Here is a 12,222-nt window from a genome sequence, read left to right on the forward strand (position 1 = left end):
ACTTTAAGTCGTATTTTATTATGGTCATAAACGCAGTGCCCGCACGCCAAGCCTATGGAGCTGTGCTCTGAACCTTCCCTGAAAACTGTCGTCACCACGTCTAGAGAAGGAGGGTGTGGATGGAGTGCGGAAGCCAGTGCAAGCCTGGAGCCTGGATCCGCGCTGAAAGGACTCCACGGTGGCTCACCGCTGCCCACAGCTTTGATTTTGAGCCAGTGCAAAACGGAGCTGCTTTGCAATCGTTTCCTGACCTACGCCGAGGTGCAGAGAGCTCTGCAGGGCATCACGTGGGCCAGGCAGACTGGGCTCCCCGGAAGGCCTCCTCACCTGCGCCACGAATGCCCGCCTACCACAAAGGGTCTCTTGTCTTCCCAACATTCCCCCGAGAAGAAAACCCGAGGTTTCCTCCCTGCTTTGCCACTGGCCAGTCATGGGACTCTGGAGGCGGCCTCACCTCTGTTCCGGGAGGCCACCACGCAGGCTCCAGGCCACTTCTGCACCTGGCGGGAAGACTCCCGGCCGGGTTCCTCCCTAAACCCAGCTTGGTACTGTGGCCCAGCATTTCCCTGTGTCTCTGAGCCGAGAATATCCTGTTACCTGTGTCCTGAGGTCATTTCAGAAATCTCAAAATACACTTAACGAGCAAAGAAGAGTGGTGAAAAGTTACCTCTCCGTTCTCCTGCCACGGGCCTCTCCCCGAGGGCACAGCAGCTCCCCTGATGCTCACCCACCCTCAGCGATGAAAGGGTGGGGGGCCTATCAAATGTCAGCCTCGGGAGGACCTGGGGTCCCCACCCTCGCTCACAGCCCCTCGACGCCCACCTGACCTTGGGACGAAGCAGTGTCCATACAATCATGGTGCCTGAGCCGAATGGAGACCTTAGATTGCAATCCTTTTCTATAGATATGACATAGAAAATGACTATCTAGCAATCAATTATATGATTAATGATAATATATCATTAAATATAATATTAATTATATGTCAACCTGTTTAAGGTCTTAATATATTAAGTATCTACTAGAAAGTAATATTTAACAATTATAATTAATGTTATAATTGTAATACATAATGTAATATATATAACATGTAATATATTACATATAATTATATATAATATATCTGTGTGCATTGTTATATATAATTATATATTATATGTAATTATATATAACAATATCACATAATTATATAATTATATAGTAACAAGATTAACATACTGATTATTATATAATATTAATATTATTAATTATATATTATATGTATTTGAGAAAGATAAATGGGGTTTTTTTAAGATTTTTTTTTGATGTGGACCAATTTTAATGTCTTTGTTGAATTTGTTACAATATTGCTTCTGTTTTATGCTTTGGTTTTTTGGCCGCGAGGCATGTGAGATCTTAGCACCTTGACCACGGATGGAACCCGCACCCCCTGCATTGGAAGGTGAAGTCTTAACCACTGGACCTCCGGGGAAGTCCCAAATGTTTGCTGTTTTAAGTCACTGTTTTGGGGTGTCTGGTAGCAAAAATGAACCGATGTGGTGACTTGTGCCATGGCTCCCCTGTAGACTCTGAGCCTTGTGAGGGTGGGGGCCGTGCCCCTCCTGGTGGCAGTTTTACTCTCAGCCTTGCCCGGTGCTTGGCACACAAAGAAAGGGCTTTTGGCGAATGTCTGGTAACTCAGTAAGAAGAAGCCCCACAGTCACGTGACAGAGGACCCGGCGCAGGATTTCTTGATTCCTGGTTTGGTGTTCACTCTAATACTCAGTTATTTAAAAAAACAAAAAATGAGAATGAACTAGAGAATAAGACCTATGAAATTATAAAAGGCAGATTATTTATCTTCGAGATGGGAAGGGTAAATAACAGCCTTCAATGTCCTTCATGTAAAAGGGAGCAAATAAAGACCTGGTCAACCCCAAGGGCAAACCCTCGGAAGGCAGCTTGCCAGACCAGATATTTCGTTCTCCGTGTGCCCATCATGGGGGTGGTGTCTGTGCTGCCCAGCAGTCTTGCCTCCCACCCTAGGCTGCCTGGACCATTCACAGGCATCCAAACCCTGGGGCTGGGGCGGGGCAGGGACATCAAAAACCCAATTAGGGGTTCCCTGTGGCGCCATGGTTGAGAGTCCGCCTGCCGATGCAGGGAACACGGGTTCGTGCTCCGGTCCAGGAAGATCCCACATGCCGCGGAGCGGCTGGGCCCGTGAGCCATGGCCGCTGAGCCTGCACGTCCAGAGCCTGTGCTCCGCAACGGGAGAGGCCACAACAGTGAGAGGCCCACGTACCGCAAAAAAAAAAAAAAACCAATTAAACACCAGAACTTTCTTGGCAGGTTGGATTAGAATAGTTGTGAGCTGTGGACACACAGCCCTTTCTCTGTGATGAGGATAATAACACTGATAATGACAATAATAGTATTTCACAGAGTTAGTTTGGAGATAAACAGAGACAGCTCACATACGCACACACCTGGCACCTGGAGCAAGTGCTCCATCAGTATTAGCTAAATCTGATGACAACGTGCCGTCCCAGATCTGATCATCAGTAATATCAATCGGTCACAGCCACCATGAACAAAACTACCTGTCGAGCAGCGTCTGAATTGCTAGGGTGCTCATTACACAATATCCCGTGGACAAGAATGGGGCCAGGGAACAACACCGGAATGATCACTGACCCCAGCTGTGCTGTGCAGGCAGGGAGCCTGTCGTATGAGGTCCCTGGGGCCCCCATAACACAGTACCACAAACAAACCGTGTGTATTTAAAACTACAGAAATTCTCTCACAGTTCTGGAGGCCAGAGCCTGAAATCAAGGTGTTGGCAGGGCCACACGCCCTTGGAAACCTCCAGGGGAGGGTCCTTCCTTGCTTCTTCCAGTCTCTAGTAGCCCCAGGGTTCCTTGGCTTATGACAGCATCACTCCAATCTCTGCCTCTGTCTTCACATGATCTTCCTTCTGTGTCTCTGTATCCAAATTTCCCACTTTTTATAAGGACGCCAGTCATACTGGTTTAGGGGCCCAGCCTAACCTCGTGGTAACTTGATTTCATCTGCAAAGACCCTATTTCCAAGTAAGGCCACGTTCACAGGTACCAAAGGTTAGGACTTCACCACAGCTTTGGGGGACACAGTTCAGCCCATGACCCTATTCACCTTTGTATCCTCAACACCTAGCACAGTACCTGGGAAACAGACATAAATGAGCTGACAGGTTTCCCAGTCCCAGCTTTAAAGGTGCCCAGCTGTAAACATGGTCCCAGCAACCTAGCTCTCCATTTCTTTACAAACTGAGTAGTTGCGGCCCCACTTCCTAAAATTCCAGCCCTGTCACGTCCTTCCTCCTGCAACCCCAGCACCAGCGGAGGTCACCCCAGTGCCACCTGCGCCTGGCTCTGCACCGAGTCCCCGCCGGGCCCCCGCAGGAGTCCGGCAGGGCTGCGCGGCTCCCACGGCTAGGACCCGGCCTCAGCCGCATGGAAAAAAGGCTGGACTCCTGGGGTGACCAAGAGCAAATTGGTCTTTGTTGTACATTCATCAGCAACTTCGCTGCCAGGTCAGAGTATATCAAAACACAGAGGCCCTGGCACGAGCCCCAGAGCCTGGATGATATCTGATTGGTCTGTGACAAGCCATGAGTTGGCAGAGGAGGGCTTCCTGTCAACAAGAAGGAAAGGATGGGGATCAAATTATTTTCAACGTAGGTAGAGGAACAAAGAGATGAGATTTGGGTTAACCATTCCGATGCAGGGCTAAACCAGTCACACGTGAGAAACCTTCCTCCACTGGAGGGGAAGCCCGGCTGATTAACCCTCAACCATTTCCTCTGGTTCAGCTGCACACACCCTGCAGTGGGGTCTCTCTAAGAATTCCCTGTGGTTAACCCTTGGGGATATAGCTTCACTCCCATGTGGCTCTGCCCATCTGACAGCAAGGTCACGGTCAGTTGACCAAGCAAATTAAGGACGGTTCCAACTCGGCTGCACAGCACTTCATCGGCCTTTGTCTGTCCCAGATTTTCAAGACATTGACCACATTCTGACATTTGGTTTGCTGTCCTGGGATATCAAGACAGGCTGGTTACGGTCTGGAAAGAACTGGGAGTCACAGGCATTCACATGTGCTCATACTCACTGTTCTGGGTCAGAGGGGGGTGGGTGGAGGAGAATTGGGGAAAAGAGGGCTGGATTCTAACCCAGCTCTTCCAAGGGTCTGTGGCCTGTTCAGTGACCTGAGTAGCCCCATAAAAGTGAAATAGTGCCCAGAAACAGACGGCGCTGGCAGTGAGCTGAATATACCAAGACAGGAAAAGTAGAAGAAAATAGGCAAGAAACAGCATCCTTTAAGAGCACATTTATTTGTCTGGGTGGTTTCAGAGGCCACAAACTGATGTAGAAGTTAAGTGAATGAAGTGTGAGCAGGTGAAAAGCCCTTGGCAAGTAAGAAGTGCTTCCAAGTCCTTTCCTGAGTCATACTTAGGTCTAAAGGGAAACCCCTGAGTGCAGATCACCAACAGAATCGTTTTGCTGGGTTTTATTTCAGAAGGGCAGTTCAAAGAAAACAGGCAGGGAAAGATACTTGTGAAGCACTGAGAACCAGAACGAGTTTATGGTGTGTGGAAAGATATAATACTGAACACACACTGCATTGGGCTGCTGCTTCTGCTTCTGGAACCTCAGCACTAGCGATGTCCTTTTGGTGCAATAATGATCCCCAATGTAAATGGTCACATTTATCATTAGGCCACTATGCAGTGTTCAGAGCCTGGTTTACACAAAGATCTTGGACCCTCCATGGACAGGTCCTGGGGGAGAGTGGGAACAGGGCAGCAGAGGCTAGACTTGAACAAAGTGTCACCCAACCATGACACGGGGAACGTACTTGTTCTCAGCTGGGCCATCTGTAAAGTGGGGACAAGAGGACGAGACAGGGAATCCAGCCTGCACGTACGCCCAAAGTCACTGGACGTGATTCTGCAAATCCACGTGTTTTGAATGTACTCTGCTTAGATCACTACGTGAGCTGGTCCACGGCGATCTGTGCATGGTCTGCAGGTAGAGTCTTCAAGGAAGGGGACCCCTAAATCTGTTCTCTGCCTGCCCATCCCCCCCACAGCCCAGCACTGGACTGTGTTTAACTGGCATTCAGCCAATGTGCAATGCCCACGCTGCAGGAAGCCCATGCACTGTCAGCTGTGCTCTGCGAGCTGCAGAGAGGCATCCAGGCCTCATTTATAAACCCCGGAGCCACAGGAGAGTTCCAGGGGCTCCATCACTGAGTACCTTGACTCCTGAAGGTCCCAGTATCATACTCTGGGCCCTTCTGCAAATTTCTCCTGTAGGTATTCAAATGCCACATCAACTTAGACACCTTTTACTAAGTTATAGGTTCATATTTTAGATTTAACATTTATTGAGGGTCAATATCATTAGAAAGAGCTACAGGAAGACCACTTCTGCATCTTTGTAAAACTCCTGAAGATACATACATATGTAAAAATCTTTGTTTTTTCGTAGAAGGATTCACACAATCACTTCTTTTAAGAATTTAGCACAAGAGGGCTTCCCTGGTGGCACAGTGGTTGGGAATCTGCCTGCCAGTGCAGGGGAGATGGGTTCGAGCCCTGGTCTGGGAAGATCCTACACGCTGCGGAGCAACTAAGAACCTGTGCTCAGGGCACCCAAGATGCACCAAACCACTGAAGGGCTAAGTCAAGAAACACTGCAGTGAGGCCTAACAGGCTGGCCCATATTGGGTTACTCAGGCTGGGGGCCTATCTGGACATTCATCTTTATTTGGGAGCCAGAAATATTCCACCTTTGTTTAACAGTCAGCAGCCAAGGATCTCTCTTCTCAATGACAGCTGAAAAAGTGCAGATGATAGACAGACAGATGGATAGATGGATAGACACATGGATACTTAGATGGGTGGATGGACAGACTGATAGAATAACTCACGGGCCCAGAAGAACGGATCAGTGTTACGCTGAGGAAGTTGGAAATCAATTGTTTTTTAAACCCCTGTAGGCACAGGAGTCACCTGGAGAACTTACCAGAAACAAAGAACCACAGGTCCCACTCCCCAGAGACTCTGATTCAGCAGTTCTGGGCTGAGACCTAGGATTTTACATTTTAAACAAACACCAGGTGGTTCTGCTTAAGCTGGTCCACGAACTGCACTTTGAAAAACACTGCCGTAAACCCTAACCCAACAAATCTTGCTCAAGGTGGTACAAACTGACCGAGGTCAAGGCCAAGGTCAAAACTGACACCCCCCCACTGTGCCACCCAGCACCCCCTTTCTCTTCAATGAGGCTTCAGTCCAGGGTGTCTCGATGGTGTATTGGGCAGTGAGCACTGCTGTCACTGGGTCCTCCAGTCCCCGGGGCAGAAAGACAGCTCCCATCCTCACCCACGTCTGGGCAATGCGCCCCTGCCCCATGCACTGCCCTAGCAGAGCGGATCTGATTGGATGGAGCCTACTGGTCACCGGCCCATCGCCAAGGTGAAGGGCGCTGGGCCTCCAGCAGCGTGAGGCCTCCCTCCGGAGACACCACAAGCAAAGGCATCCCTAGTGGCAGGCCCAAGCCAAGCTGTGTCTCCACAACCTTCTGGGACAGGCCAGCTGCCCCTAGCTCTATTTTTAGACTGTCTCCAGGGACTGTGAAGGATTTCTGGAGCACCTCTCCCAAGAGGCCTGGGGACTTGTGCATTCTGCCAGGAGTAAATATAGGGCCACTACCTCGGATCGAGTCTGACCCCCTCCAGCTGCCTCAGTGTCCCCATAGGCTCCTGTGTGGGTCCTTCTCTCCAAAGCCCTCCCTGCCCCCTTGGCCTCCTGCTCTGTCACTGGCTTGTGAACAGTTCCAGAGACCAACAATACAGTCAACGACCCAGCCAACAGTCATCAACTAAAATATGTCTAAGATACATAAATTTCAGCATTAATAGGGAAAATAATTTTTCTCGGACAAAAAGGAGGCAAGAACATACTTACTCCCAGCAACGGCTTCTCTGGCAAAGTGCTGGCAGATCGCCACACACAGCTAGACTTCTAATGAGGTATCTTCTAAAAGCGTTCCCACCACCTTGATTATTCCCACTTTACATTACGGATGAAGGCTGAGGGAAGAGAACCCAGGCGAGGTGCCAACTCACCAGGACTCTGAACACTACGCCCATCTCGCTACTTTTAAAGGCCCAGTGCAACCCCAGAGGAACCTGCACTCAGGCTCTCCTCTTCCTCTTCCTCCCCTCCCCTCTCCTCTCCTCTCTCTCCTTCTCTTTCCCCTGACAAGATCCGAGAGGGTTTCCCATAAAGGTGATCCAAACTGAGACTAAAATCAAGCAAAGTTACACCCTCCATTAGGCCCAAGGGCCATTCTCCCTACGATAGAATTCAATGAATAAATTACTTTAGTTAGTAACTCTGGGTCTCCACTACCCGCTGTCACCCAAGTCCCTAGCGTATCCCCTAAAATTGATTCCTCTTTTCTGGTGGCTCATGGCACAGCAGGCGCTATTGGTAGAAAGGCAGAGTGAAGATGGTTAAAGATCATCAGAGCCTAGGATGAAGGTTTGCAATGATTTCCCCCAACATCCTTGGTCATGGTTCTGTTTATGCACCAGATATGGGGGTGGAGACAGAGTCCAATCGTGTCCAAAAAGGACACAATCCAATTCAGTAAAAAGACAAGAGCTGCTTGGACACGGGAGGTCCCAGGAGGCCTCATCACTGTGAGTGTCACTGGACGCCATCAAATGACCCCACCCACAGGACTGCCAGGCCACAGTGTCTCCCAGGAGTCACTCTTTAGAATCCAGAATGTCCTGGTGCACGCTGCCACCAGGCTAGTTCTCACAAAGCGTTGTTTTCGTCACCTTTAATTGCTTCTTAGTTTAAATCCACCCCGCCCCCCCGCCCAAAACAGTGAGACAACAACTTAGATCCAGTCATTTACCCCAGGGAGCAGGGTAAGTGAGGCAGGGAAGCCTGAACAGCCAGAAAGGGTGCATCATTGATGATCGGACCACCACTGTGGGCAACAGGGGCTGGGCCCTGCTGCGACCCCCGGAGGCATCCTGCAGATCCCATGTCAGAACCATCACCCCCAGGGATGGGGAGGCTGGGGAACAGTCCCACCTGCATCCCTCCCTGCCTGAGGGTTGCCCCTTAGGGCATAATCCCAATCCCAGCATTTCCAGCCCAGCCTGTACTCAGGCTGAGCAAACTGCCCCTATTCAGGAGGGTTCCTTCAGGAGCAAGAAAGACACAGTGAGAAACCGTGGTGTGGAGCGGAGCTGTCCAGCAAGCCTGCGGAGAACGCTGGGTGGGCTACGGGCACACCGGGCAGGGCACCAACGGCGTCTACTGCAGCTTCTCAGTGGCTTCAGGGGACATCCTCATCCCCGGGCCTACCTTCCAGGGAGGGCTGCCAGAGAAGATACAGGACGCCAGTTAAACTGGGATTTCAGATAACGATGGGTATTTTTTAGTATAAGTTTATCCCAAATGGTGCCCGGCACATTCATATACTAAAAAGTTGTTCACTGTTTAAAATTCTAATTTAACTGGGTATTTCGTTTTGTTTTTTGTTTTTTTTTTTCAGTACGTGGGCCTCTCACTGTTGTGGCCTGTCCCGTTGCGGAGCACAGGCTCCGGACGCGCAGGTTCAGCAGCCATGGCTCATGGGCCCAGCCGCTCCGCAGCATGTGGGATCTTCCCGGACCGGGGCACGAACCCGTGGCCCCTGCATCGGCAGGCGGATTCTCAACCACTGCGCCACCAGGGAAGCCCGCATTTAGTATTTTTATTTGCTAAATCATGCAATCCAACCTCAAGGCTCTCCTTGATCTGGCCTTGATATATTTCTGATTACTCTGATTCTCAAACCCTTTCTTCCATGAAAAGGGGCTCTTCCCTGGAGTTGGAAGCAGTCCTCCAACTCCCCGACTCCATGGGGGTGCTCAAGCTGGTTCCCTGGCAGGGGTAACCCCTGCCATGTCTCTGTCCTGCCTACCACCTCTGGGTCTAATGTCTCTCTGAACGTGTCTATGTACTGCCACCGCTCCCTTCTCTCCCCTCTGAAAGCAGGTACTGCCTGCACTGGTCACCTTGTGCCCTTGGGTCACCTGCTAACATCTGTCTGAATGCTGTATTTTCCCAGCTAGAGTGTAACTCTCACCCAGCCCAGCACAAGGATCAACAGGTAATTACTAGTTGGTTAGTGAGAACAGCCCCCCGGTCCCCCCCAGCAAATGCAAGCCCTGTGAGGTTGGAGACAGAGCCCCTCTCGTTCCCCCCTGGATCTCACCATCAAGCAGCACAGCACACGTGTCGTGGAATAACTGAGTGAACAGAACTTTCTGTAAGGGCTGCATCACACCAAGAACGTTGTCTAAATCAGCCAAAGTCATCACCAGCAGCAGGAAGGCTGGTCGGAGTATTCCGACTATATCGTGGCTTTTCCGCATTCACAGCCTGGCTGCTCAGTCCCTTTCCGGGTTCTGGATTCTGTCCTACACCACCTCTGGAGAGCACCCCACACATACTACTATTTGAGACCGGCCTCACCAAACGTAAATACGATATGGCCTGGGCACTGGACAATGTCATTTTCTTTTCTCTCTCTTTTAAATTAGGCGCTCTGATGTAGATGTAATAGCCATGCATTCATATAACACTTTGTATTAGTAAGAGCTTTCTCATGAGTTATTTTATTTCAACATCCCTGAAAAGTAGGCAAAGCAGAATTATTATCTGTTTGACAAATGCGAGAAGCTGGGTGGTTAAATGGCTCAGCCAAGTGATGACTGCCGAGGGAGGTTAGGAGCACCTGTGTCTAACTTTTTTTTTTTTTTTTTTGCAGTACGCGGGCCTCTCACTGTTGTGGCCTATCCCATTGCGGAGCACAAGCTCCGGATGCGCTGGCTCAGCAGCCATGGCTCACGGGCCCAGCCGCTCCGTGGCATGTGGGATCTTCCCGGGCCGGGGCACGAACCCGCGTCCCCTGCATCGGCAGGCGGACTCTCAACCACTACGCCACCAGGGAAGCCCGGGTCTAACTTTTTATTTACAAACATGGCTTAAAATGTTTCACATCAGCAATGTAAACAGGAATATCTCAGTTGCATATAGAATGTTTACTCAAAGGAATGCTTCTCCCTGCATATGTGGGTCATCACCCTGGTGGTCACACAGCAGGCAGGGGTCCAGTTGCCTGCTCCCTGAGCTCTCCCCTGCCAGGGAGGGCTGGCCACCCTTCCCAACTTGGGGCTGCTGCCTAAAGTACCCATCAGATGTCTGGGGCTCCCGGGACTCCCTACCCTTCCTGGCCAATGTATGCACACAGGCCTGGGAAAGAGGAGCTGGGGTCAACAAACACAGGAGTGAAGTGCCTAAGGAGGTTCGCAGCAGAAAGTGCGTGACCAGCTGCCCTCCCCCAGGCCCCATGCTGCTGTCAGGAAGGATTAGCTTTAAGGAGGTGTCTTTAACAAGGTGTCATTGGAGACAGCCCTGGAGGGTGGGTCTCACCGCGCACCCCAAACCCGTGCCCAAGACCCTCATCCGTGATGAAAATTGCATTTTCCATGGAGCCCTCGTGTGTGTGTGTGTGTGTGTGTGTGTGTGTGTGTACATTTACTTGATTGGTGAAGGATGGCGGGTGTGACCCAGTTGGGGGTTTCCTTCCGGTGCAGGTAAGGGCTGCGCCGCACGTCCCCCCACGGGGAGGCTAGGGAAGGCTTCGCGGGCCACGGGCTACCTGGGCAGGCAAAGCGCAGGGTGGGCGCACGACCCCGCCCGCCGTTCCCTCCAGCTGGACAGTCAAGCAGCTGACCGATCGATGTCGCCAAAGTCCGGGCCCGGCTGCCGGCGTGGTCAGGGCTGAAGTTCGCGAGGGCCCTGCACTTAGGCAGCCCCGAGCCCCCAAGGGCCTGAAAGGTGCTCCCAGGGTCAGGCAAAGGGGCCGGCTGCAGAGGAGTCTCCAGCCCCCGGCCCAGAGTCACCCGAGAGAAACTGGGGAGCAGGGGGGGTCCATTTGAGGGCGCAGCTACACAGCCAACGCCCCCCTCCCCCGCTGTCCCCACCCACCGCCCCTCCCCTCAGTCTCGGGCAGCGGCGCGCGGCTCCACCTCTCCAGAGCGCAGTCCACACTGTGCTTTTTCAACAAAACAACACTACGCACCGCCCCTCCGCCCCCGCCCCAGCGCCCGCACGCGGCGGGATCCCGTGCTACGCACAGCCCGCCCCGCAGCTCCCGCCCCCGCCGCAGATGGTCGCCGAGCCCCGGCCGCACGCGGGTGGGAAGAGGGATGGAGCCCGGGCACAGCGGCCCAGCTCGGCCCTGCGCCCCCCACCCTTCCCCAAGCCGCCCGAAGTGACAGGAGGGGCACGCACGGCGCGCGCGGGGCGTCCCGCGTTAACCGCTTCCGCGCCGGGTCGGAGCGACGCGAGGCTGGGGGGCCGGGGACGGCGGGGTGGGACTCACCGGAATGTGCACTCGCAGCGAACGGCGCTTCTGGCTGCTGTTCTTCTTGCCGCTGCTCCCGCCGGGGCTGGAAACATCCTTCTTCTTCTTGGTGTCCATGGCCGCGCTTCCCATAACTTTAACCAGAAGTTAATTCCGGGTGACTCGTTCCTGGAATTCGGTCCTCTCCTTCCCAGCCCGGCCCCAGCCGTCGGCCGCGAGCCGCACGCGCTGTTTACTGTCCTTGCACCCTGAAGACACCGCGTGGGGACTTCCGCGGGGAGGGAAGGTGGAGCTGGGGTGGCGGTCGGCGGGAGCGCCGAGTTCACGTGTCCTCTTCCTCCTACCGGCTCTTCGGATGCGAAATCAAAGCCAAAGGCTGTCCTGGTTCTGGTCTCTCGCCGGGCTACGCGTGGCAGAGGTCTCCCGCTGGGTGACAAAGTTTTCTTCCTTTTGCAAAGCGAAGCAACATTTTCCACCCTCTCGGCTCCTCCCAGATTCCCAGAGGTAATCAGAAAGGCAGGTGCAATTAAACACGGCAGTTTGGGAAGCAGCCCTCCTATGCCTATGCCTAAGTGGAAAATGTGGCGAGAGCCGGACGGTTTGTATGTTTATATGACCCTCCACCGGAGAATAAACCAGCCCGCAGCCTGGAACTAGGTCCGTCCTCCTTTCTGGGCGAGAGGGAGGGAGGGAGGAGGGGAAGAGGAGGTGCAAGCGCTAACACACTTCGCAACTGGGCTGAAGCTCGACTGCG

The 12,222-nt window shown here is 52.5% G+C and overlaps 1 protein-coding gene across 3 annotated transcripts in view; it reads right to left on the reverse strand.

The window, feature by feature from the left end:
• PRKAG2 (protein kinase AMP-activated non-catalytic subunit gamma 2) overlaps nt 1–11,600 on the reverse strand; it is a gene marked incomplete at its 5' end in the record, with an annotated part of 287,549 nt that extends 275,949 nt beyond the window's left edge. For all 3 annotated transcript variants that reach the window (XM_079711968.1, XM_079711967.1, XM_079711966.1), the window contains one exon: nt 11,487–11,600. In XM_079711968.1, coding sequence (XP_079568094.1) covers nt 11,487–11,600 — 114 coding nt within the window. The remainder of the gene's footprint in view (nt 1–11,486) is intronic.
• Nucleotides 11,601–12,222: the final 622 nt, after the last annotated feature.

This window comes from Hyperoodon ampullatus, assembly GCF_949752795.1.
Source record: "Hyperoodon ampullatus genome assembly, chromosome: 9".
Lineage (NCBI taxonomy): Eukaryota > Metazoa > Chordata > Mammalia > Artiodactyla > Ziphiidae > Hyperoodon > Hyperoodon ampullatus.